Source organism: Triturus cristatus, chromosome 10 (genome assembly GCF_964204655.1).
Source record: "Triturus cristatus chromosome 10, aTriCri1.1, whole genome shotgun sequence".
NCBI lineage: Eukaryota > Metazoa > Chordata > Amphibia > Caudata > Salamandridae > Triturus > Triturus cristatus.
The window spans coordinates 953,329,798-953,356,487 of NC_140593.1; the positions used below are offsets into that span (position 1 = coordinate 953,329,798).

Sequence of the window (26,690 nt, forward strand, 5' to 3'; positions counted from 1 at the left end):
GACTGAGTGTTGATGTGTGTGCATAAGTGTGTGAAAAAGAAGTTCTGACCCCAAGCAGTCATACGTCCTAAGAAGACAAAACAGTCCAGGGCATTTAAGAAGCCCTCCATTAGGTGAAATCCTTGGCAAGAATACTTTTAGGGTAAAGCAGATATATGGAGGCTGTGGTATAGCTATGTGTGATGAGGAAAACGTGAAAACTGTTCTTGGGCCTTAACTAAACGAAGGGGAGGTTGGGCAGTGGTTCCTTCGACACTGGTGAAGTTTACTTCAGGCTGGGGGCACTTTGTTCAAGTAGCTGAGGATTAGTTGATTTGTAGGGGGGAGTGGCTGGAAAATGCTGCTGGATGCCAAACCGCTAAATGGTATGAGAAGCTAGACAGTGCGTCACAGGTTCCTGGCAACACACGTTGCTGCCTTGTGGGCTTATGTCAAAAAAAGGCCCTATTTGTAATGGACAAGTGGTAGAACAGGCTAATTCTTCTCTGGTGTGATGTCGAATGGAGTTTCATGTGGCTGTGGTGAGCAACATTGCAGGTTGGGGTTCTTTTCTCCAAAGTGGTCAGGGACTGGCGAATTTGGGTTGGGGAATTAGAGAAACTGACTCCTCAGTTCTGATGGCTCATACTTTCACTGATCCCCTTGGGATGGTATGAGCCCCTTTCTTCTATTTGAACCTGGGTCTTCATCAAACTCCTGATATCATACTTCATTTTATTGATACTCCCAGCTAGCAGGCAGGAGACCTCCTGCAAGCCCACTGCTATTAAGATTCTCTTCATCTTTCACTTAACTTTCCTCTGTCAAGCTATCTTCTCCCTCCTCTGCTTTTCTTCTGCCTTTCTTTCATCCTGCACACTTGTCTAATTTTTCCAAGTGCTTCGTAGGTTCGAATTATAAACAATCTCCATGACCTTTCCACTTTAGATTCCACTGGGTAAATCTCGTCCATTATGTATAACTCATCCTCAGTACCTGGACTAAAAATACTAGGCATTTCTGTCTTTGTTTTGCTTATTCTTTTTGCCAGCTACAGCTAAATCATCCAACTTCATATTATCCCACAAAATATTTGTTTGCATCTAAGTTCTATTTGTAGACAAATGTGTAGAGAGTTAACAGTAAGGATATCAATGCTTCTAGGGCAGTCATCTCAATTTTACATCCTTCTTAGCGTTCGTTGTCATTTCTTAGATCCATTCCTTATTTCCCACAATTCAAATGAAACATACTCTGCTTTATCCACCACTTACCACAAGCCTTTGTGGCTCTGATAATGTTTTGTTGGTTACAGCAGTGCCTGCTCCTTGTACGCCCTTTTCCCTCTGTACATTGCCTCTCCTCTCTGTATCCCAGCAGACAGCCAGAGTTTGCTCAGCCAAGCTTGAATACCTTCACTAGCCTTGCCTTATTCTTACAGGGTGCTCCCTTTGCTACCAAAAAGTCCCTTACAATTATGTCCCATTACTAGGGGATTTGCAAAATGACCTCTACATTCCATACATAGCTGCCTCACACTCTTCTGGACAGGGCTTTGTCCTGCCATTCAACAAGGCCCATAAACAGTTTAATCAAACAGAGGGCAAGTTTTCCTTTTTCTTTCTCCCCTCTTCAACCTGGAATGTCCATCCCCTGAATACAGTACTTAGCATCTGATATACTTGGTGTTCTTACCACGTTACACTTCTAGTTGTGGACACTAAATTGGGCCTCTGGGCCTAGGGTGGCTGGTAAAATTGAGATCAACTAGTGCACCATCTTCAAGGGCTCTGCCCTGGTTAATTCAACAACACACCTCAAAAGAAATTGTTAAAAACTGCGGCTGCACATTTAAAAAATGCAGTTTGAGGTTAAAAACTAAAACGTTGATAATTCAGAATGTGGAGGTCAAAAAACCTGATTCAGAACTGAGTTGTCCCTTCAAGCTCAAACTGCTCCAGAAACAATGAATGTGGCTGTTGCAGTGAGCTGTAAACCCCTAACCATCAGCATTTTAAAATAGTGTCATAGTGAATACAAGTTCCTGGTAACAGATTCAGGACGTCTTCTGTACTGTCAATATTTCACTTTCAGTGCTTGTGTGGCCTTTATCTTCCCATCTTCAGATTTAATTGCTGGACCTCCCAGCTCCTCTCATCACTGAAAGTTCCACACATCTCCATGTGTAACGTATTAGGATACTAGTTAAAAGAAATGAGCATTCTCTGATGCTGTCCCTCAATAATTAAAGCACGTGGTGTAATCACCAGTCTAGTGGTACATCATCACATGAGATGGATCATGTAAGAAATTGAGTTTTTTTGTGGACTGGAGTGTGAGCCCTGTTTAAGCAACAGCCACAATCCCTTGCAGGGTGAACCACACAAAAAGTCACCAAATTAACCTCTTCTTAACCCTGAATTGCTAGGAACGAAAAGCTGTCAGACTTAACTTGTAATGTGTGAAGTATTTATGGAACACACAAACAGCAGAAAAGTGAGAACACAACAGGAGAAAGATACCACACCAATTTAGGAAAATATAGTACATTTTAATAAATTATTTGCCACCAAAATGAAAAAAATCTAGTCAGTAGAACCGGAGTTATGAAATTTTAAAGATTTTTGTAAAAAATAGCGCCTGAAAGCATAAAGTGCTAACTATGGTTATTTGGTCATGCTGAACTGGGTCAAAGTCACACTTTCAGGCTGACCATGATGTAGTGCAGGGCAGCTACAGTCACCAAATTAAGCCTGCTGAAATTTGCCTTCTCAAGTCAGCACCAAGCAGTGTATGGGACCACAAGGAGCAGTGAGAGCATTGCGGGAGGATGCCAGAGTATGTGAAGAGCAGACCAAGCAAAGTGGGCGGTCGTCGCTGGAGCACAAAGATTGGTTTGGCAGTCCCCAAGACGGATGATGCTGTAGTGCGAGGAGATGGCTGCGGCAGCTTTGCGTTGAATCGCAGTATGAGCAGTGAGGTCTTGGTGCGGAAGTGGCTTTTTGCAGTTGTGAAGAGCTGACAAACTTAAATACAGCTCTCTGAGCCACACCAAGTGTCCAGGAGCTTAGGGGCACCACTTGGAGATCAGGAACTCACTTTAGCTTCTAAGATTCTAAGCTTTGGTAGGAGGAAAATAGGATTTACATGGTTTCTGGGTTCTGAGAAGTCGGAAAAGGTAGCTGAATACAGGTACCTAGGGATGTGGTTCGAGAAAAGTCTGCATTGGCGCACCCACCTTGACGCTTTAAAGCTCAGGACATTCGCATCGGTCAGTGGATTGAAGAAATTGAATGGGGTTTATGGTGAAATGTCAGATAGACCGGTCCTAAAAGCCTACATAGCAATGGTACCACCACAATTCCTATATGGTGCTGAATTGATTTATTTGAGTGGTAAAAACAGCTGGGACGTTGAGGAGGGTAACCCCCTAAAAAATGTATTCTCATTATCTAAGTCTTCAATGGTCCAGGCGGTGAGATTAGAACTGGGAACCACCTCTTGGAGCTTATCAGTTTGTATGATCTTATTACGTTTCTGGCAGCGCCAGGGAATGGGTGAAGATTTTAAAATGTCACAATGGTGCAGAAACGAGATAATAAAGAGTGAGCTAACATGGGAAAAAGGCATAAGAGCTATCATTAGTAAAGTGTGTGGCATACTGAGGGTTAAGTTGTGCCCCCAGACCCTCCAAATTGAGATAGATAAGAGAGGACTTAGGGCCCGGGGAAATGAGATCTCCCGAGCACAGGACCAAGATTATCTCTGTACATTTTATGGCCACTGCGTGGCAAAACGAACAACAGTTCCCCTACATTTATAGGTTACCCTGCCGCTGGTTAAGAAGGTAAATATTAAGGTTAAGAATTGGGGTTAACCCTTGCTACGTCAATAGCGCAGTAAAAAGATCTATGATTGAAAATAAGAGTAAGTGTGGCTGCACCTTGGGAACAACTTGTGACATTTTACATATATTACTAGATTGTCTGAAGGTTGTAGATATACGAAAATAACTTTTGCGCCTGATTTTTAAAAAGTACAATGTAATAAATAGAGGCCAGGCAATAAACCTTTTAACGGAAATGAGTACCTTGGACATAGCCTGTGCAATTGGGAAGTTTATTCAAAAAGTGAATATATCTGAAAGATTGTTTTATAGTTTTAGGTGATCTGTTTATATGTATTGTGGATAGGACAATTGAGTATTTTTTTACTTGAAATTTTTATGATGTTTTAAGAATTGTGATTTTATCATTTGTAGTTTTAAAAACGTTTAAAGACCATTGGTCTAAATAAACTTGCTTTGAACTTGACTTGAACTCACTTTAGCTGGGTCAAGGGGTTAGTGTAGGATGTTGAGGAGATTTATTTTGTCCCTGAGGCTCAGATCAGGAGGCCAGCAGAATAGCCTTTGGAGTTGCTCTGGTGTACTGGGTTCAAGGTTGAAGTTGCAGGTGCAGTTCTCTTATCCCAGACAAGGCGGCAGCAGAGCAGCAGACCAGTAGTTCAGCAGGGCCACAGTCCAGCAGGGCAGCCGTCAAGCATAGTAGCATTCCTTTGAGCAACACAGAGGTCCTCCTTCCTGGTAGAGTCCACAGGTCCAGAAGTGTACTGAAGGGTTGGTGTCTGAGGCCCTATCTTTATACCCTGGTGCCCTCCTGGAAGGTGGGAGAAGCTTCTATACAGTGGCTTTGAAGTGCATTGAATTTCCTTACTCCCCTGCCCTGGCACTAAGCTGGCTTCAGTGACAACGTGTAAGTGATAGGTCCTTTGGGTGAAGGCTGAGTACTTCCTATTCAGTTGCAAATGGGGCTCTGCCCCCATCCTGCCAGAAGATGTCCCATTCAGGTGCACCTAATCCCTCTATTGTGTGACTGTCTGGGAAGAATACACAAAGTCTGCCAGTTACACCCAGTCTTGTGACCCAAGACAGACTGCAGACACTAAAGGGCTAAGGGCCTAAAAATGCTAACTTTCTACAAGTGTAATTTTTAAAATCTTAATCAGAACCCCAACTTTATGATTTAATAGAATTCTTCATTACAATTCCAAAGACACCATACATTACTTTGCAACCGGCTTCCAATTGGAAATAACAGCTTATTAAATGTAATAAGGAATCCACAATGTTATCCTATGGGAGGGTTGGCCTCCCAGTAGTGAAAAACGAATCTAGGAGTTTTTAACTACATGCCCAACCTTTTAATTACTCAGCACCCAGTCCTTTGGGCTCCCTAGGGCCTACCTTAGGCGTGACTTACATGTAATAAAAGCGGAGTTTCAGGCTAAGGAAAGGGGTTTTAATGCCAAGTCGGCATGGTAGTTTAAAACTGGATTCATGCTGCAGTGGCAGGCTTGGGACATGTTTTAAGGTGCTATTTAAGCTTAACCATGTTTTAGGGGCGTGAACACAAGCATGTTAGTACTGTTTAGGAGTGGTAAAGTGCACAGAGTTCTAAGGCCAACAAAAACGAAGTCAGCAAAAAGTGGAAGAAAAAGGGCAAAAGGTGTGAGGTGACCCTGCAGAAAGAGCCAAGCCCAACAGATCCCAAAACAGAAGACCGGATATACATATTTGAGGGTGCACAGTTGGAAGTACTATATTATCTCAGCTCATTAAAGTTTGATTAAGCGTGTACACTTTTTTGACTGTGAACATTTTATACAATTCCCAATGTTCACTATTCTGCAGCTATAGATTTGAGGCTGAACTGAGTTAATTTTTTGGGCCAAACAGAGTAAAAATCAGACAATTTCAATGATAAATCTTCCCTCCCGCCTTTCTAAAATACAACTCTTGGTATCTTTTTGATTGAGTGAGGCAGGGGCATAGTTTCATGGTGGTGTTTGGGGTGTTACACCCCCCTAATAAATGGATTCACTAGTAAATAGTTGGGTACAGGTGCTTTTAGTTGGGTATGGTGAAGTGCCTGCCAGACTTCACCTAGGATTTTACATGCACACATAAACAAAAACAAAAGCACGCACATGCACCCCTCCACAAACAGACATTCTCTCTCCTCTCTGTTGTGATGTTATTTTACAACAATTTGTCTTTTAAGTAACCCTAATCTGCACTGTTCTCCCTTCCCACTGGCCCTTAACCCCCTCATGACCTCCTTCTCATATAATGTATTTTACCCTGATATGCCAGCATGATTGCTGGGAAATTTGAAACTCAAGCACCCCCTAATCTTACTGACCAAGCTACACCCCATAAAACGATTGTGCTTACACACGATTATGCAAACGTCTAATCAAGGATTGATAGCCCACCTACGTAGGTCATATCACTCATTGTTTTAGGAGAAAACGTTTGAATTAAGCAATGAAAATAACCTTAGTCCTTATCTCTGTAATATCATCACCTCATTTCAGTTTTGGTTCACTGACAAACTATATCAATTCACCGAACCTCAGCAGATATTGTACTAAGATGCTAAAGGATAGCTATAGATTATTGAATCCCTATATTGCCATTTATCTCATCATGAGATTGATGCTGAATCAAGGATTACACTGCATGCATAATCAAATTGATGCAGTAGTGTTATGCTGATTACTTCTGTCGTTGGCTTTTCTACACATAAATTGGGAATAGTTTGCTATTATCACATTTACAAGTATTTAAAATGGTCAGTGCAATAATTACCGACATTGTGTTTGCTACTTTTACAATGGTATAATGTGCATACTTCCATCCATCATTTCCTTTTCTTTTTCTGTGTGCCTTTACTTGTACCGACTTTGCTGTTAGTTTGGTATTCTGAAACCCATCAGGATTTTGTAGTTCTTTACAAGTTGCTTTCATCCATTCATCCACTTGCCCATCCATTTCTTTCAATCTTTATACATGTGTTCTCAATTCCTCCTTTTCTGCCTCTTCACCTCATTTCCTTCACCCTTTATTTGCATTACATCACCTCATCGTTCATCTTATTCACAGTTTTCTCTGTTTATGAAAAAAAAAAAAATCATACTCACTACACTGCATGGGCACAGATGTGGGCCAGATGAGGTACTTTAGTAGAGCTCTCTCATGTGAGGCACATGTATGCAGTATCAGAGTGGGCGTGCACCCGCTGGTAAATATAATTGATTTTCCAGTGCTTAGGCTGAATTCTAATTTTTTCTAATGGCTTTGTCAGTGGATAGATACATGTGAGGATCTAGTTTGACAGGAGAGGTTCCAATACCACATTGTCTTTTGATCCTTGCAGCACCTCCCATTGTAATAACTCAGCCTTTAGAAAACAAAACCGCGCAGAAAGGGGAGGTGGTTCCACTTGAATGTGAGCTATCAAGTGAAGACCAGGAGGTGACATGAATGAAAGGAGAACAACGATTCGCCCTTGGGACATATACAAAATTATTTCTGGCTAGAAAAAGCAGTCACTCATTATCCACAAAGCTGGTCTCAAGGACCAAGGGTCTTACTCCTGCGCGACAGCGGCACATGGAAATACTTCTGCTACTTTCTCTCTGGAATGTAAGTTGAAAGCTGCATTTTGCCCCAATATGCGAGGTGGGCAAACTCGTTAAAGTAAAGGCACTTGACAGTGCTCCACTCGTTTCTGCTGTTCATGCTAACGCACTTAGCACCGGTGGCAATGATGGCCTCCGGGGGAAGCAACAGTCCCAGACTTGTCTTCCACCGGGGTGCTTTGTGTGGGAAAACTGGATGCGGACAAGGATAGGTTTATGTAGGGGAAGGGGCATGTTGTTGGTTTTGATATAAATGAGTCAGGAAGGGCGTGTCCAGCCTCTTCCTGACTCCAGGCACTACTGGGAAGGGTCGTTAATTTGTTTTTAGGAAGGACCATCCACCGGGCCTACATGTTATAGGGTTCATTAGTGCTCATTCGATACAGCATGGGGCCAGAATAGGACAGGTTGCAGTGTGTAGGCAGTATCTTGGGAGGTGGAGAGTCTCATGCGGGTTTATCCAACCCCTCAGGCGAAGAAGAGAGCACAGGTGACAAAAGATGGTGTGCAGGAATTCGTTGAGCTGGATAGAGTTTCATTGGAAGGTGTTTGCTAGTGTCAAGGAACGAGATTCCGGATATATGGAAGGAGATCCGTGAGTGGAAGAGGGAAGACTGAAGCAGGGTGCATGAGGGCTTTGAAATGACAGTTGGCATGAAGTGTGACTGGTTACAGGAGGAATGGTAGTGTCAGATTTATTAAGGTTGTTATTTGTTAATGTTAACAATGTTAATGTAGTTTTGCAACCTTGTCCTAATAAATTACCTTTTACGCTAAACCCGTGGTCATGGAGTGTTTTTCCATTCACCAAAACTTTAAGGGGAAAATATGGGAACAGCTGAAGTGACATCACATCTCATACCATTTCAGGAACGGTAGAGCAAAATCAATGGCTGCAGTAGTTTATTTGTAAGTAAAGGATTTGTAATAGCTAAACACTACTCCATAAAATAAGTTAAAGACATACTTTTCACTGACAGGTAGTGTCTTGGTTAGGTCGTACAGTACCTCTGCTTAATACCCTTTATGTCTCTTGGCTACAGAGAAAAAGTGTTGGCTGTGAACATGTAAACAACTTACCATTAGCACAAGGATTATGCCTACAAATGTTTTGTTGCGAATTGTGTACTTGGAGTTATACCACACCAGCCCATCTAACAGTTATGAGCTATATATTCGGTGCATTCTATAGTTCAATCAGTAAGTGCTCTGGCACTTTGAAGGTTACATAAAGAGCTCTCCTGCTGCTTCATCACATTTCTTCACCTCACCTCCATTCTCAGCTGATGTTATGTGTATTTGTAAAGCGCACTATAACCCGTGAGGGTATTCTGGTGCTGATGACACCATTGATACCATAAGGACACCTCAGTGGTTCTCACAGCCTAAATAATTCCTGGAAACTCACTCCATAGTTTAACACAGCTGTGCTGGCTAAAATGGAGGACAACAATGTCATGTTCTAAATTTGCTTTAGATTTTTTGCATTGTGTGTGTTGTGGTGCTGTTTTACCTTTTTTCACATCAATTGGCACATGAACGCATGAATTATTTCAAGAGGAAGTTCATATTTGCTGGAATGATTCAGCCATACTGCAGCCGTGGCCCGTGCAGGTAAGAGTGGTGGGCGGTGGGGCCGGGTGGAGGGGGATTTCGACAGACGATGACGAGGAAAAATTAATTGTATAACTAATTCTCTCTTGTCATCCTCTGTTGAAATCCCCCCCCCCCCCCCCCGACCCCACCACTCTTACCTGCATGGGCCGTGGCTGCCATAATGGACTAACAAATAAAAAAATTCAACGCATCCATATATTATTGCATTCTTTGCTTGATCTCTGCAAGCCAGTCATTATTGTACATTGTACCCTTCTGGTAATGGAAACAGTCTTTTATTAGAAAGGTCCATGTAAAGGTGGGCTCTTCTTTAGGCATGACTAGATTTCTTGACTGTGTTTGCAGCACTGACAGCCTAACAACTGACTGACATTGCAAGAGCCCTGGTAACATTTTAGAAGCCTTTGGTTGATTGACAATCTTTTGATTTCCCTCAGATCAGATCTGTAGATATGTTAATAGAAAACAGTACGTAACAGCAGGACTTTGTGATTGACCCCAATGTCGAGTTATCTACTTATTGGTTACCCAAATGAGTCAATGTCATTTTTGCTTTTCAGCACAATCTGTTCCAGAGGCAGTAAGCATCAAACAGCTGCTTGAGGAACCCCAATTGATTGATGGGCTCTTGGGAAAGGAAGATGGAGCAGCCCAGCCCAGTTTGCCACCCGAGGCAGCACAAGAAGGAGATCTGCATCTCCTTTGGGAAGCTTTGGCTAAGAAGCGCAGGATGAGCCGGGAGCCAACCCTTGAGTCCATCTGTGAGGTGCAAGAAGAAGATGAGAAACTGCGACGTCTGAAAAAAGAAGCTGAAACCCGTGCAGAATACTCAGAAAGCTACACCTCTGATGACCTGGCCAAAACTGGGGAGGCTGATTTCTCATTCACAAGTTCTGATGATGAGTCGAGATCTGGGACACCATCATTAGTGTCCTACCTGAAAAAAGCTGGCCACTCCACTGTGACCTGTGGTACCCATGTTCAAACTGTCTCCACCCAAAAGTTCTTTAAACACTTTGAGACATCCAATACTGAGGTTAAAGATATGTTTACTGAAACCAAGGAAGTTGCACTACCTGTTGTGCCCTCCGAATTAGAGGACATCGATGTTGATGATCCTTCAATGAACTATGCTGCTGTGAAAATCCAGGCAGCTTTCAAAGGCTTCAAAGCAAGGAAGGTGATCAAACAGCAGGAGTGCCCAGTGTTTGGGGACACATTTAAGGATATTTCTGGGGAACCAGGAGGCACTGTCCAGCTTGAGTGCTTGGCCATCAGTAAAACGGATATCAAAGCCCGATGGCTAAAAGATGGCGAAGAACTTTCTGATGGGCGCCATTACCATATTGACAATTACAGTGATGGAACCTGTTCCTTGATTATAACAGGACTGGACACTAAGGACACTGGGAAATATACCTGTGAGGTCTCCAATAAGTTTGGCGCAGTGTCCCATAGTGCCAAAGTTGTTGTTGGCAGCCAGTCACCTGAAACTCTCCGTAAGCAAAAGCCATCTCCATCAAAGTCAAGCACGGACAGTGAAACAGAAAGCTCCTCAGGAAGCGAAATGGATGATGCCTTCCGCAAAGCTGGCAGGAGGCTTCACAAGCTACTCAAGTCCAAAATCTCCCCTGAGATGTCAGATGTGGAAGAGGAGCTGTTTGTCAGCGCAGATGAGGGAGACTTTGGCGAGGTGGACCAGCAAACATATCGCGAGGATGACACGTACATCTACATTAAGTTTGAGGTCATGTCGGAGGCAAAGATTGCCGCTACAAGGTTCAGAGAAATGTTTGGAGCGATGGGTATCCCAGTTGAGGTCGACATCTTTGACCATGGTGTGAAGAAAATCGAATTGCGCATCATGAAAGCAGGACCAGGCACTGTGGGACAATCACCAACAGAAGAAAAGCCCAGGCCTGCTTTGCTCACTTCAGATACCGGTTAGTATGCAGTTTTATAAATGTAGTTCTTTTTTGCATAAGATGTAAAAATAGAGTAAAACATGTTGTTTCAGACAGTAGTACTTTCCCTGAAGAATATGACACTGCCATGAGTTATGCTACTCATGTCTGTCTCTTTAAAATCAGGCAAAGGAGTCAAACTGCCTGTAGAAACGGTGGGAGGAAAACCACTGGTGTAGATGCAGTAAATATTTGCAGCAACACAAATGATCAGTGGCCCCTTTGCTTACAATCATCATAGCAGCTTATCTTGGAAAAAAGCCAAAATGATTTAAAAAAATCTTAGTAAAGATATATAATCAGTAGAAATGTCTTTGCGAAATATTGAGAAAAAATGCACAATGAAATGAATGTGTTTTATTTCCAAATCTTGTGCTGTCCAGTCTGACCCTTAACTTTTTGCCCTCTGATTGCATAATGCGGATTGGTCTTTTCAGTCCGTGTTGGCCAGGAGTTGCGCTTTGGGTACACCTCTTGATTAATGCAGTTTAGAAACCCTTGTCACACAGTGTATGTGTAACGGATAAACCACAGAAACATGCTTGTTGCTTGCTTTTTAGAGTTCCAACATCCATGTACTAGTTTTTATGTGTGTTTTAAAACATGATCTGTTTTGGGTTATATTGTAATATGCATTTTACTATTTCTTTCATGCCTCTAGCAGGGTGTGATGAGATCATGTGGTCTGTGTAAAAAACAATGGCACCTTAGAAAATCCTTAGAAAATCTGCAGTGCCTATGCCAGGCCACTAACCAACACCCTTTTGAACAAACATGAGGTACACAGCAACTGTGATACCCAAATGTTTCTCCTACTGTGAACCATGGTGCTAGTGAAAGATTTTGGATGAAAATTGTGATGACATCCTTTCCAAAATAAACACGCGCATCTGCCATAAATGACTGACCGGTGTAATGGGCCGTCACATGGTCAGATGTGCGCCTTTCCCCGTATACGATCAGTAGCTTTGCATCTCTGTATTAGGAGTGAATAAAAGACACAGGCTTTCCAAGGTAAGCCGTCGAAGTAAAGTGGCGTCGATTTGCCTCTGGAGGTAGGCAGGCATAAGGGCTGATTGAAAACTTAACCTCAGTGGAAAAGAATCCCACCCCTGGAAGAAGTACCGAAAACAGAGGACAATCCACCATTTGCACCCATGCCAACCTACAATCCCTAAACAGAAAGAAATTCAAAGGTACCCCTTCCATTCCTCCAGATTAAGCACCTCTCTTATAAACTAGATGATTCCCCACCAAAACACAGCTTCAAACTAGGCAGCAGATTGTATGACTGCAAGAGCACTTAGGCAGCACTCTGAAGTGACCAAGGTGGTTATCTCAAGGCTAGACAACGCTCAGTAAAAATATATTGACACTACTGTGTGCGCGCGAGGCACTATCATCCCCTCACTTGTTGGTACAGACCAGAAAATGGCTGCTAACATCTTTCCCATCTTTCTCGTCTGTCGTTTAAACATTCCTTCCCACTTTCGCTACCCACCTTCCTCCGTTTGCTATTTCTTCCTTTTCCTGCCCCCTCCTCCCCACCCATGCATGTTTTCACTCACGACAATATGTTCACTCTAGTCTTTTCCTCATTTTCCCTCTTTTTTCCCTTCCTGTCTTCATCTGTTCTTCTCTAGATCGCTTCTCCTTCCTTTATCTTTCCAACGACCTTCCTCTATTCTTCTCCGAGGTTAGCTTTTTGTCTTTCTTCTTTTCTCTCTCACTTATCTCATTCATCCCTCTCAATCTTTTTGTATTTTTCTTTCCTCCTCTCAACTCATTCCTCCCTTTTTGTTTTTCTCTCTCCTCTTTCTTCATTCTTCCAGGTCATTATGCCTTCCTTTTTTGTCTCTTCCCCCTCCATTCCTTTTGTTTCTCCTTCTGTCCTCGAATTTCACTCTTCTTTTTTTCTGTTCTCCTGGCCTCCCTTTTGCCTTTCTTGGAATCTCTTATCTTTTCACCTCTCTCCTCCATTTGTTTCCGATCTCTCTCCTCCTCTTATTCCATTTCTTCATTATCTTGTCTTCTGCTGCAATTCCTCTCTTTTTTTTCTCATGCCTGTCATCACTCTCTCGCCTCCTTCTGTCTGGCCCTTATTCTTGTCTCCCTTCTATCTTGGCAACCTTCATCACATGACAACAGACACACATTTGGATAGAGCGTGCCTTTTAATTTTGCAATGGTATTTCGGCAACGGTTCCTGCTCAAGTCACTGGAAGCATAGAGAAGTTTTGATTATATGACTAATGCATTTCAGTGCAGCAATGTGGGGAAAAGTACTGAAATGCGTTAGTTTAACCCTTGATGCGTGGCACTTAGCAGGGCTGCACATTTACACCTGTGAAACCTCGGAAAGAGCCAGCCGCTACAGAGAAGCTATTTGTATCTGGTGCCCCGAGTTTGCTAGTAAAACTCTTTCGGACAGATACGGTTAGCTGTGAATTCTTCACTTTTGATCTGCCTCAGTCCCCAGACTAGATCCAGGATATTTTCATAGCTGCTCCTACGGGTTAGCAGGTGATGGGCTCCGCAGCAATCCTGCTGCAATTCTAGAAGTAATGGTATGGAACCATATGTAGCCACCATCCATGAGCGATAATGTCAGTTACTTTCATTCTGTGTCCTTCAGTGTGAATCAGTGTGAATCAGGTGCTCCGAGCCCAACATTTGTTGTTTTCCACCAATACTTAAATTGCATTTTTTCCAGCGAGGACAGTGTGTTGGGGAAATAGCTCCCCCCAAAACCACGTTTTAAGCTGTGAAGCAACAAAAGGAAGCTCATTTTGTTCACCTTTTCACACGATGTCCACCTGTGGCTTGACACAACTCAATCATGTGGCAAATGCTCTCTGATGCTCACAAAAGCGATGAGGGAACACAAAAAGCATAGCTGTTTGTGCTACAGACAGCGGACCTGCTCTTGCTCCAATTCGCGTGCCCTCACCCTGTCCAGGTTCCCAGCCAGCATCCAGTCACCATCCTCAGATAAGTCAAAGATGAAAGTTATATCACAAGAGCAAAAATGACAAGTGGTACTCGTCCCTGTCTTGCTACTCCCAATACAGGGGGAAGGAGTGCAGTGTTCACTCCAAGAATCTAGCTACACTGCCATCATTCTACTCCAAGGTTGGTCACATGACACCAAGTTTCTCGGCCTATTGTGGATACTGCTGCAGATTCATACCTTTAAAGTGGCCATGCTGGCTCCCTCTGCAGGGCCTGAGGACCCCACCAATCTGCCGGTTGCGCCAGTAAGACTTCTGCTGACAGGTCTGGCTGTGTTGCCAGCTGCCCTTTTTGGGCATCTGAGTAGCTTCCTCGTACAGCCCCAACCCTGACCCCGACTCCAGCGATACTTGGACCAGATCCAATCCCGATGTCCTTTCTGATCTTTAGCCAACATCATCCCGCCACAGGCCTATGTTTCAATTTGAGATTATGAAGTTGCATCCCTCATCTTGGGATGAACTACAGCCTCTTTCTTGAATCCAGTATTATCGTCAGTTGGAAGCCTTGTTTACATCGTATTCTGATTCCATTCAAGAGATTCAAAATGTGCTACATAGAAAGGATGACAATAAGGATGTTGTCAACTTGCTCTCCACTTATTACTCTGATGCTGGCCTACGTGTAGATCTACATAATGCTAGTGGTCTATATTCATCTCCTGAGATAAGACATGGGGAGAGTGCCTCCTTTGCAGTAGTAGTCTGCAAAGCATCAGAAGCATTGGCCTTTCAGTTACCTATTATAGGAGAATAAAGCAAACCTGCCAGATAGAAAGTCCTCATTCATAGCCCTCACATTTTTTTAACAAGGTACTGACAAAATCCTTGATGGCAACCTTGTCTAAGCCATGTTCAGCTCCCCCAATTAGTGGCCTGGTAGCTAGACATCCTAGGTCAGACCCCCAGAGACCCAGCCCTTTTAATGCAGCACATGATGCCTGAGAGCATGGTACCTCAAAGTTCGACTAGCAAGATGAATCTTAACTCACTTTATTCTGCACTACTATACAGAGAATCAAAGAGCATTGATGTATTTGGATGAGAGACCTCTGCTTCCTTGGCCCAGAGCTTACTGAATCTAGGTTTATACACATATGCCCTTTGGGATATGGGCAGGAAGATCTTGTCAATATTCCCTGATGAATTCAAAAACACGTTTTCCTGAGACAATCTAGGACACACAGTGCAGCAAAATAAGTTTTGAAGGCTGGCCTGGACACAACTGTGTAGGTTGTGCTCTGGGCATTCGTGTCATTACCAGGCATCCTGCATGGATGCACTACAGGATTTTCCTGTGATGTGCAGGCAACCACTATGGATATGCTGTTCAACAGTTTCAGGAATTTTGGGTTAAAGGCCGACTTTGCTCTGGAGTGCTTTTAGGACAACCATGCTATGGCCCTATCTTTAAATTTGCTATCTCAAACCTGTCAATTACATCAGCAGCATCAAATATCAGAAAATACTTGGGTCTTGTGAATCACCAGAGGCAGTCTTCACAGCCCATACAACAGCAGCACAGCTATTTGGTGGCTCAAAAATACCTAGTGGTGTGGGGGACCTTGGACACCACCAGTCATAGCAGCCTTCCTCTTCTCCTTCCTCACCTGAAGCAACATTCGCCAAGATTCTTTGATTCCCACCCCCCCCCATGGTGTTGCGTGACTGGTAGCGGTTAGGATTCATTTTTTCCTACCTGGTGCTGCACATTATTCACAAAGGTTACTCCCTCCCCTTCACATCCTCTCTCCCTCATATTGTATCTGTTTTTGTTGAGACTTCAGCAGATCATGCCTTAAGCATTGTGCAGGAAGTCTAGACAGTGCTGGCCAAGGGGTCTGTTCAGAGGGGCACAGATGGGGAGAAGGAATTGGCTTCTGCTTCCATTATTTTGTGGTGGCCATAAAAAGATGTGGAATCATTCTAAATTCAGACCTTCCACTTCTGAACACCTTCCTGCAGAACGAAAGGTTCAAAATGTTGACTTTCACCCAAGTTCTTTATTGCACTCTGGAATTCCTGCCTAGAGGCTCCCTTGGAGACTCATTCTTCCTGCTGTGGGACTCTAATCTCCTTTATGCATACCTACCTCTGCCTCTCTTGTTTCGAATTCTGAAGAAGATCAGGAAAGACTGGGCCCAGATCATCTTAATTACTCTGCACTAGGTCAGGAGAGTGTTGTACTTGTGATTCGTTGAGAGTAAACATTTGTGCTCCGAGTCATCTACCTTTATCTGGGGTATTTCTGCCTCCACAGCTGGCCAGGGTCCTGTACCTGGATCGCCATAACCTACAAGTCCATTCATGGAGATTGAGCGGAGCCAAATGAGCGGATTTGATTTAGCTGTCAAGGCAGTGTATGTTATTCTTGCATTTAGGCACCCCTCTACCACATCTATTTATTCTGGTCATTGGGTGAAGTTTATGGCCTGGTGCTAGCACTGTCAAGTTGACCGTCTGCAGGCCAAACTTTCAGATGCTTTTTTCTTTCTTTTATCTTTGGGCAAGCCAGGCTTTGCTGTGGGAATTATTAAAGGTTATTTGTCAGCCATTATAGCTACGATTAAGGGTTGTAATGAGCATGACAATGGCATGACTTATGGTGTGCTTTGTACGTTGCACTCCATAATGTGTGAATTGTAGGTATTTTTCAATTTTTAATGTTTGCTTAACCATAACAGACCCTTAACTGTGTTTTATTCAGTGACAATATATTTGTGGGCGTGTTTGTTAAACTACTTCCTTTAAAACACATAAAATATTTCTATTTTGTTCATTATGCACTAGTGTTTGCATGCACCACGTAAATACATGAAAAATGAAATAGAAAATGAGCGTCTCACATTGATTCATATTGAAAATTGTTATTTTCTTGTTTCTCTTTTTTAAGCTCCCATGTTTGTAACAGAACTACGAAATCAAGAAGTTCAAGATGGTTACCCAGTCAGCTTTGACTGCATTGTCATTGGCAAGCCACAGCCAACTGTTCGCTGGTTCAAGGATGGGAAAGTGGTCGAAGAAGATGACCATTACATGATCAATGAAGACCAGGAGGGGTGTCACCAATTGATTATCACTGCAGTGGTTCCCTCTGATATGGGAGTGTACCGATGCCTGGCTGAAAATAGCTTGGGAGTGTCGTCAACCAAGGCCGAATTAAGAGTGGACAGTGAGTATGCATTTAGTACTGAAGTTAGAGGCTGCTAACTAAACACAGAACACCTCACGGGGTCTCTGAGTTTCAGCTTAATTACACTGTGGGCTATCTGCTATCCCATGGAAGCAATACTTAATCTTGTTGTTTTGTGTTTAACAGTGACAAGTTCAGACTATGACACAGCAGAAGCCACTGAAACGTCATCCTATTTCAGTGCCCAAGGTTACATGTCCAGGTAAAGTATTATTTAAATCATACATTCATAGAATTAAAGAAGGGAGTCCATGCGTCATTGCGTCCAACCACCTTCTATTCATTTTGAATGATTGCTATATTACTGTGGGACAATATTTTATGAAGGTGATGCTTGAAGCTCTTGATAGCTGTTACAGAATGCTAATCACATCACAAGTTCTGGTACAATTCATATAAAACACAATGGTTCGCATTACTAGGGGCCCAGAAATTGATGTGATTTTTATCGCACTTGATAAAATCTCGGCAAAGTAGGAATTTACTGAGTGCAATAAATATTACCCAATTCCAGGGTTTTGGGGAATACCGCACTAAAATCCACATCTACCAGTAAATATTAGGAATCTTTTCAGGTTTGACCATCTATATTTATGACAAAACATAACATTACGAAATGTGCTGCAACACAAGTAACACATGTAAGAAATTTGGCTATTAGTTGAGAGGGATGGAAGCCCCACTCAGGCAACAATTACAATCCTTGTCAGGGTGATCCACAAAAGTCACTAAATTAAACTGTGTTTGACCATCTGGTAGCTTGACACAGAAGCATTCAGGCTTAACTTAGAGGCAAAGTGTGAAGTATTTATGCAGCACATAAACAATAATAAAGTAAAAACTAGAAAAATCCTAGAACGAAAAATAGAGTACATTTTAATAAATAAACAGACAAACATCAAAATACATTCAGTAGAACCTGGTATTGCATACCACAATGGTGCGTGGGTCGCATACAAAGACCAAGTTAGTCCTGCTGGAAAAGTTATCTTCTCAAATTTTGGTGCAAAGAGTTCCATTTACGGTGGAGGAGGCCGGCAGGAGCAGGGAGAGTGTCATGAATGATTGTCGCTGTAGCGCGTTGAGCAGGCTGAGCACCACAGGCTGTCATTTCTGTAATGAGAGGAGCTGGTCGGGCATCTCGGATGCTCATTGCTGGATATTCACATTGGCAGTCACTGTGGGCTGTCATTGCTGTAGTGTGAAGTGCAGTTCTTGTGTTGTCAGTCGTCACTGTCGGACGCTGTAGCACAAAGAGCAGGTCTCACCAGAGCTTCGCATTGGCGGGCAACACGAGCAGCAGAGTTTAAACGCGAACAGGTCTGTTTGCAGCCGCACAGAGTCCAAACTTCAGGAAATCACCTTTATTTTTTTTTTGAGGAGCTCATACTGAGGTCAGCCAAGGTTGCAGGACCTAGTGAGCACCTCTTGGGGATCAAGAACTTCCTCCGGCAGAGGCCTGCAGGACTCAGGCAGTATAGTTGCAGCTGTGCAGTTGCAGGGAGGCCTCTTGAGCATGTTGTGTCCCTGTAGCTCAAACAGGAGATCAATCAACTGACCCTTGGAGTCACTAAGGTTAGACTAGGATGAAGATAAGCTGGTTTAGTCTTCCTTCACAGACAGAAAGGCAGTCCTCAATCATCAGGGCCGTCCTCTTGCAGCAGGGAAGTGCTTTTTTCTCATATCTACAAGTCCAGGAGGATTCTGAAGAGTGGCTCTGGAGGTTCAGTATTTTTACCTGTTGCCAGCCTTTGTGTTGTGGGGGACTCCCAGGCCTACTGTCACATCTGGTTCTGGAAGTTTCTTCCCCTGTCAAGGCTCCAAAGAGTTTGGGGGTGACATAAGACATGGTCGGCTTGGTGTAAGATTCCTTTGTGTGTGTGAGAAAAGGTCCTTTGGAGAGCAAGGTAGTCTAGGTACAGCACCTCCGAGCTACCCTGCTTGGATGGTGAATCCTGTCCACTTCTAATCCCTCTTTGTGTTTCTTTCAGGATGTAATACACAAACACCAACTGCAGAGCCATTCACAGTCATGTGACCCAGGACATTGACAGAAGGCCTAAATGGTTAGGACAAGAACATACCAACTTTCTAAAAGTGGCACTTTCAGAATTGTGACTTAAAATCTGACTTCACCATTGAGTAGGATTTCAAATTAACAGTCATTTGAGTGGAAACAGCATAATTCTACCTGCTTCCAATGTAAAGTTATCATTTATTAAATGTATTGAGATAACCTAGTGTTAGTCAATAGGACAGATAGGCCTTACATCAGTGAAAAATGACTTTGAGTTTTTCACAGCCAGGACATGGTAAACTAAGTACACATGTCCAACCTTTTAAATACGAAGCACCTTGGTATCTACTATAGGGGTGACTTATACATTAAAACTGCACTGCAAGATCCCTCATTAAAGCTAACTACACCAGATTATTAGCTGCTATATCTACTGACCTGCACAGATGGTGAAACCAGCACACATTGTGGATGAACTGGGTCGCTGGGTCACAGCAGTTACAGTAAGCATATTGCCCCTCTTGCCACTTGTCACTGTTCTTTCGGTCAGGTCATAATTGTGTTTTAATTGTTCAAACGATGCAATTCTCTCCATGTGAAATAAGTCCCCCACCCTCTTGCAGTTAGCCTGTTGCCAGGCCAGGTAGGCAAAGCTAGGGCAATCCCGAATTATATAACATATTTGTTTTGGGGTTGTTACGTGGCATTCTTTGTTATTATGTTATGATGTGGAGGATGTGTCCAGGTCTTTTCACTCTTTCTCTCCAAATGTGTACATATATAGGGCTGGGGCAAAGTCAGGATTTTTCAGTATTGGGGTCATGGATGATGGTGTTGTCATCAATCTTATCCCATACTTCTACTATTGACTTAACAAATGGGGAAATATAGACACTTTGTGGTCTGCATCCTTTCGCCAGTCATGGTACTTTCCAAATATATATGGCAGTGACTGCTTTGTCCATAAAGCACCAGTGCTTTTCAGTAGTGGGGTGGTGTATTTTCACCATATAGCGGTGTGCAGCTGCATAATAGTTTGATAGGCAGGGGACTCCCAGGCCTCCTTCCTCTATTGTCTGGTATGTCCTGCATATCGGGGTTTCTTGCCCTCTCAGATGAATTTTTTGATGCATTTTTGCCATTTCTCTATTGCTTCCCTTGGTGGAGAGATGGAGATTGTTTGCTAAACATACAATATTTTAAGTAATGAGGTCACCTTAACCGCTTCCATACAGCCCAGACATGTTTGTCCCCCATTTCCACAGCTCTGAACAGCAGTACGGGTGGTCGTGGTAACTCGTAGTTAAGCGGGACAGTCTTGTCGATATTTGGGCAGATTTTGATGGGCCAGGTATGGTATATGTTTTGTGTCCACAGTAGTGGGTACGTCTGTGTGAGGGTGTCTATAAGGTCCCAAGTTGTTTTAAAGCGCATGAGTTGGGATTTAAGGGTGTTCATTTTAAAGCCGAAAGCATTACTAAATCTGTCCAGTTCAGAAAGTAATGCTGGAGTGGAGGACAGTGGGTCTGTCAACATTACAATTACATCAGGGTATAGGGCTATTTTTTGTGGATGCCCTCTGAACTCCACTCTGTTTATGTTTTGATGGAGCCGTATCTTCCCGGGTTTTGGTTCCATGGTCCCATATACAGTGCGAAGAGGAGGGGAGAGAGTGGGCAGCCATCTCCTGTTTCTCTACCCACTGCCAAGGGGCTTGTGAGCTTCCAGTTAACCTTAACTCTAGCATCTGGGGCTGCGTAGCCACTAAATGTCCACTTCCTGAATCAAGGTCCTTGTCCTTCCTTTTTCAGCACCCTCACTAGTTATGACCAATGTATTTGATCAAATACCTTCTCTGCATCGATAAACATTAGGAATGTGAGATGCCAGGCTTGTTTCACTTTATCCAGGATGTATGGCAGTCGTATAGTTTTATCGCAACACCCTCTTTCAGGGATGAAGCCCACTTGGTCTGGATCTATCAACCTCTGCATATAAGGAACCAGTTGTTGGGCTAATATCCCAGTGAAGATCTTCGTGTCTATATTTAGTAATGATATTGGTCTACATGAGAAACATTGTGCAGTGTTTTTTCCTAGCTTGGGTATGACAATCAGTATGGCTTCTCACATGGAAGGACATAGGATGCCTGATTTTGCGAAGCTGTTATATAATCCCATCTGTTTTTGGGCCAACAATGAGCAGAACATCTTATAAAAAGCTGCCATAAGGCCATTTAGGCCGGGTGCCCAGTCGATAGTCTGGCAATCATGTATATCACTTTCACCACTGTAATGTCTACAGCCAGTGATTGTGCTTGCTTGGGTGTTATAGTCAGTAATGAGACATCCACCAGATAGACGTGTGTGATTGTGCAGGGTAGAGGTTAAACCGCATAGAGTCCTGAGTAAAAATGTTTGTAACATGTCAGCTATACCGGTAATGCCTTTCACTGCCTCTTTTATAGTCAGAATCGCTATATTACTGTCCTGTCTTTTGGCTCTTAGCTGGCAGGCTAACAGACAGCCCGCTTGATTGCCCCGTATATAGTATCTTTGTTGTGCTGTCTAAGAGCTAATTTTGATTTGTTAATTTCAAGGGCCTTAAGTTGTTGTTTAGCTAGTGTGAGTTGGTGCCATATACGTTTGGATGCTGTTTGTATATGTGGCCTTTCTAGGTATGCATTCTTCTAGCTCTCTTTTCTTAGCTCTTCACTCTCTATTCATATCTGCTACTTGTGAGATAGATTCCCCACAAGTTACTGCTTTTACTGTGTCCCGCAGTATCTGGGTAGTCATATACAGAATATCATTGGTGCTAAGAAAGTCAGGAATGCCTTGTTTGACCGCTTCTACTACCTTGTCATGTTTTAGTGTTTATCATTGAGTTTCCATCTCTGTGTGGGGGTGTCTGTGGAGTCCATCCATAGTCCTAGTGTGATGGGCGAGTGGTCGGAAAGGGCAGATATTTCGATATCAGTGCGTATGGTCATTGCACATATACGTGTGGTGCCAAGAAAATTGTCTAGCCCGGCATAGGTCTCAGGAGGCTGAGAAAAAAGGGTAGTCATTGTGTGTGGGACTTAGGTTTCACCAGATATCAATTTGCCCCAATCCTTCATCCATTTGAGGCTCCCTTTTGAAAGTGCCCCAGTTGATCCCATCCTTTGAACAGATCTGACCAAATCTGTAGCCATGACATTATTAATAGTGCCTCCAATCAATACATCCCAGTTTGGGGATGCCAGATCTGAGAAACTATTCCTGGTTCTGATTTGGAACATATATGGTGTCCAGTGTAAAAGTGGTTGTTCCAGATAGCATGCATACTGCTAAGAGTCATCCTGGGATATCAATTAATGTGTCAGTAAGTCTTCCCTTGAATTTGATAGCCACTCCCCCTGTTTTTTTTGGGCTGGGAGGAAAAGAGCTTTCTGGAGAACCAGCGAGAACGAAGCCTCTGCCAGTCCTGTTTGATAAGGTGTGTTTCCTGCAAGAGAGAGATGTCTAGTCCATTTCTCTTAGGAAGGAAAGCAAAGCCTGGCATTTAAGTGGGGCATTTATACCTCTCATATAATAGCTTAGAATCTTAATCATTGAGGCTATGGAGAAGTAGTGTGTTGTCCCCTGATTGGCCTTCAGTACGATGTGTACCCATGTGTGAGTTTAAATTTAATGTTGCTACGATACCTCTTTGTGGTGTTCGTGGATCCGCATTTCCTCCACAACAACAATATAACAGCAATAGATAACATTCACTACTCCCTCCATGGAGCTCTGTTTCTTGATGTGACCCAGAAGTTGGGCTCAGGGGGTCAGTGACCAATTCCGCCTCCGTTATTCACCCCAGTGCCCCATCCCAGCTTCAGTCACTAACCAACTTCAGTCATCTTACCGATTTTCACTCACTCTGGGAGCATATTGATTCCTTTATATGGACGGGAACAAAGTCTCACCTGTCACTGAGTGTCCTCGTAGCCCATAGAAAATCGGGAGGACTGGGTCTCTCAAACATTCAACAATACTACCACGCATCTCAAATCTGTATCTGCTTCGACCAGTATGAAACAGAGAGGCACTGAATCCACATGGATGCAGATGTCTTGGGGCAGGCACCCTCTTTGATTCATTGGCTATCCAAATGAGATGGACCCCCAATCTGCTACTTCTAAAAAAGAATTAGTCCAACTATATAAATCTGGCATAGAGTCATAAGACAGAAGGCACTGACCTTGTTCCCCTTTCTGTACACACCACTGTGGAGAAACCCTGATTTCTTTCCGAGTCTGCAGAGACATGGGAATTCCTATATAAGTGCATTACATTATGGCATATCCCGTCCAAAAAGCTGAAGGAGATCTATACACTCACCTCAGGACTGTGTTGGAGAGGATGTTGTCAGGAGGGAAATGAGACATATATGTCGTGGTCTTGCCTCCACCTTCAGATTTTCTGGAAATAAATTCTTGCCCACCTAAAGGGGGCACTCTGTTACCCGCTAGGTCTAGACCTGGCTACAATCCTACTCCACTTGTGGCCTCAGGTCTACAGATGGCTTGCAAAATTTGACTGGAGAATCGCCACTCACAGGATCCTAACACCAAAACAATCAGTAGCCTAAAAATGGAAACAGAAGGTAGCTCAATGATACACAAATGGGTGGGAAAGCTGTGGTCTTTGGCAATGCAGAAACTAACCTGTAACTTTAATGAAGTGAGTGGCAAATATGAGCAGACCTGGATACCCTTGGTAGACTACCTGTCAGGGGACTTGCTAGCCCTGGGCAGCCCAAAATCTTTGAGGGCCCTTAAGCAGGACCCCCAACCAGATGACAAGATCTAAGAATTGCAATCTTTAGAAGCGCAAGATATCAGTAGGGTGTTGACTGTATAATGCTGCTCCTGTGGAGCTTGCTGTTACTGGGGTAGAAGGGGTGGGGAGCTATGAAGAGGGAGGAAGGGGCAACATGGGAGCAGGATTGTTTTCACTTTTTCTCTTACTATTCTCCTTCCTCATTGAAACTTTTTATCTTCTTTTGTAAATGTGGTCTCGTTAGGCCAGACACGCATGGTATATCTTGAAATGCCAATAAAATATATTTGAAAGAAGACTGCACTACAGGCTGCTGTGGCATGTCTGAGACATGATTTTAAAGGCTACTTTAGTGGGTGGCAGAATGAGTGCTACAGGCCCACTAGGAACAATTAATTTACTGGCCCTGGGTTCTTGCGGTACCATTTATTAGGGACTTAAAAGTAAATTACAAGTAAATTAAATGTGCCAAGAGGTGTAGGCCATTTTACCATGTTTGAAGGAGAAAGCCGAAGTACTTTAGCACTGGTTAGAAGAGGTAAAGTGCACAGAGTTCTAAAGCCAACAAAACGAATTCAGCAAAACAGGAAAGGTGAAGACAGACTACTAAAACATAAATCTTACAGTGTGAGGAGCGGTGGGACCTAAGAGGGAGCAGGGCCTCATACTGAGGAATACCTAACAGGCTATTTTGCCCTCTCCACACCCTTAAACTCCCCCGCAAAAGCCTACTATGGTTGGTGCCGATGACCTGTGGTGTTTGCACACCACTTAATGGATGCCAGCAGTTCAAGCCTCCGAAAATGAGCTGGAAATCCACTGTTTGCAGTGGTTTTCAGCTTGTTTTCTCTGTCACCATGTGATATAGGCTCCTTGCCAGGTGACCTTGTCAAGAGATCCGATATTGTGTGTCGGACTGTGGCACTGTGTGAATTGGCAGGTTTGTGAAGGGAAAAGGTTTGGGGCAATACCATGCCAAGGATGTCAGTTCTAACACTGCACATATCACAATTAACAGGGCCATTCATGATGAGGGCCTGTATGTGTTCCAAGAAAGGTCTACTTCCGGTGGTGCTCGATTTTTTTTATAGTGGGGATGATGGCTAGTAACATCACCTCACTAAGGGCATAGGGGATATGTGGCAGTCTGCCTTAAAAACATTAAACGGTGCCAGTAGAAAAATATTTGCATGTCATCTTTGTTGATTACTCTCTATCTAAACTCACGTATTATCGGCATACTGCAACATGTCCCTCACTCCTAGTTCCAGCTCTGTTGTCTAATTCGTAGTTGAAGTCATCTGGTAAGTTCAAACATGAACACAGAAAAGCAAAGTGGTACTCAATCCCGTCCAGCCATTCTGTATCCAATGATAAGGTGCGAGGACATCATGATGTCAGTCAATCTCCCTCTAGGTCCTGGTCCCGGATTTTTCAGATGCCTTCAGTCAAGACCAAGACAAATATCCTTATGGGGTCTGAGACAGCCACGTCTGGGTGCCTTCTATCCTTTAACAAGGCCCTCACCAATATCTTGATGGGCACTTGGTCTAAGCCATGTTCCTGCCCACTGATGAATAGGCAGGTAGCCAATAAGAATTGTCAAGATCACACAAACCATCTCCAAGCGATCCTGATTTTCACACTAAACATCCTACTCAGGAGAGTCTGCTGGTTCAGGATTCAACCTGCAAGGTGAACCTCAGTTCTTTCCTTACTACTCCTCAAGACAGGGAGTCCAAGAGGATTGAGAAATTTGGAAAATGTACGATTACCACCGTCAGTCATGGACCATCTCCAGATGACAGCACACCTCCTGACATTGTTGGGGGCCCACAATCAATGGTCACAATGTTACTGCTCAGAGGTTACATTATTTGGAGCTATATTGGATAGAGTCCTGTTCAGGGGTTTTCCCCCATCCCCAATAAATCCAGGACCTGTGGCCTATGATCCTGAGGTTTCAGCCTCAGCTCCTGATCTTACAGAGAGCAGCTTTGAGGCTTCTTAGCCTCCTGCACCCTCCTTGCCGAATATGCTAGGTGACACAAGGGGGGGTCTGCAGTGGAATCTGAAGTTCCAGTGGGCCCGGCATCAAGGAAATTCATTGGTTGCCGTCTAGATTTTGGAGGAGATGGCACATGATGTGCAGTAGTGGCTGTTTGAATTCAGTTTGAAATAGCGCCTCATCCTTCCCCACCCATATTTGACAGAGGGGACTGATGCATCCCTGCTGGGTTGTTGAGGGCATTTGGGGGGTTGGAAATCAGAGGCCTCTGGTGTCTAATAGAAGTCAAGCTCCATATCAATCTGTTGGAGTTGAAGGTCATTCATCCAGCTCTGAAGGCCTTTAGGTAATCAAGGAGAGGCTGGTGCAGGTTCTCACTGACAGCTCCACCGACATAGGGCATTTCAGCAAGGAAGGCGGGGTCCTGGGTCTTGTGCCCAGAGGCTCAGCGCCACTGAAGTTCGTTGGTGCATCAAGCATTTCCAGATCACAAACTACCTGTCAGGATTGTAAACAGAGTGAATGAGCTAAGCAGGTGGAGACTGGCAAATCAGTAATGCCATTGACATTATAAGGTGGTGCATGGCATCTTCTAGCAGTGGGAA

General features: G+C 43.6%; 1 protein-coding gene across 27 annotated transcripts in view; it reads left to right on the forward strand.

The window, feature by feature from the left end:
- Positions 1-26,690, forward strand: part of OBSCN (obscurin, cytoskeletal calmodulin and titin-interacting RhoGEF) — a 1,809,553-nt gene that overhangs the window by 765,132 nt on the left and 1,017,731 nt on the right. For all 27 annotated transcript variants that reach the window (XM_085628811.1, XM_085628818.1, XM_085628815.1 and 24 more), the window contains 3 exons: positions 9,642-11,024; positions 16,950-17,228; positions 17,376-17,451. In XM_085628811.1, coding sequence (XP_085484937.1) covers positions 9,642-11,024; positions 16,950-17,228; positions 17,376-17,451 — 1,738 coding nt within the window. The remainder of the gene's footprint in view (positions 1-9,641; positions 11,025-16,949; positions 17,229-17,375; positions 17,452-26,690) is intronic.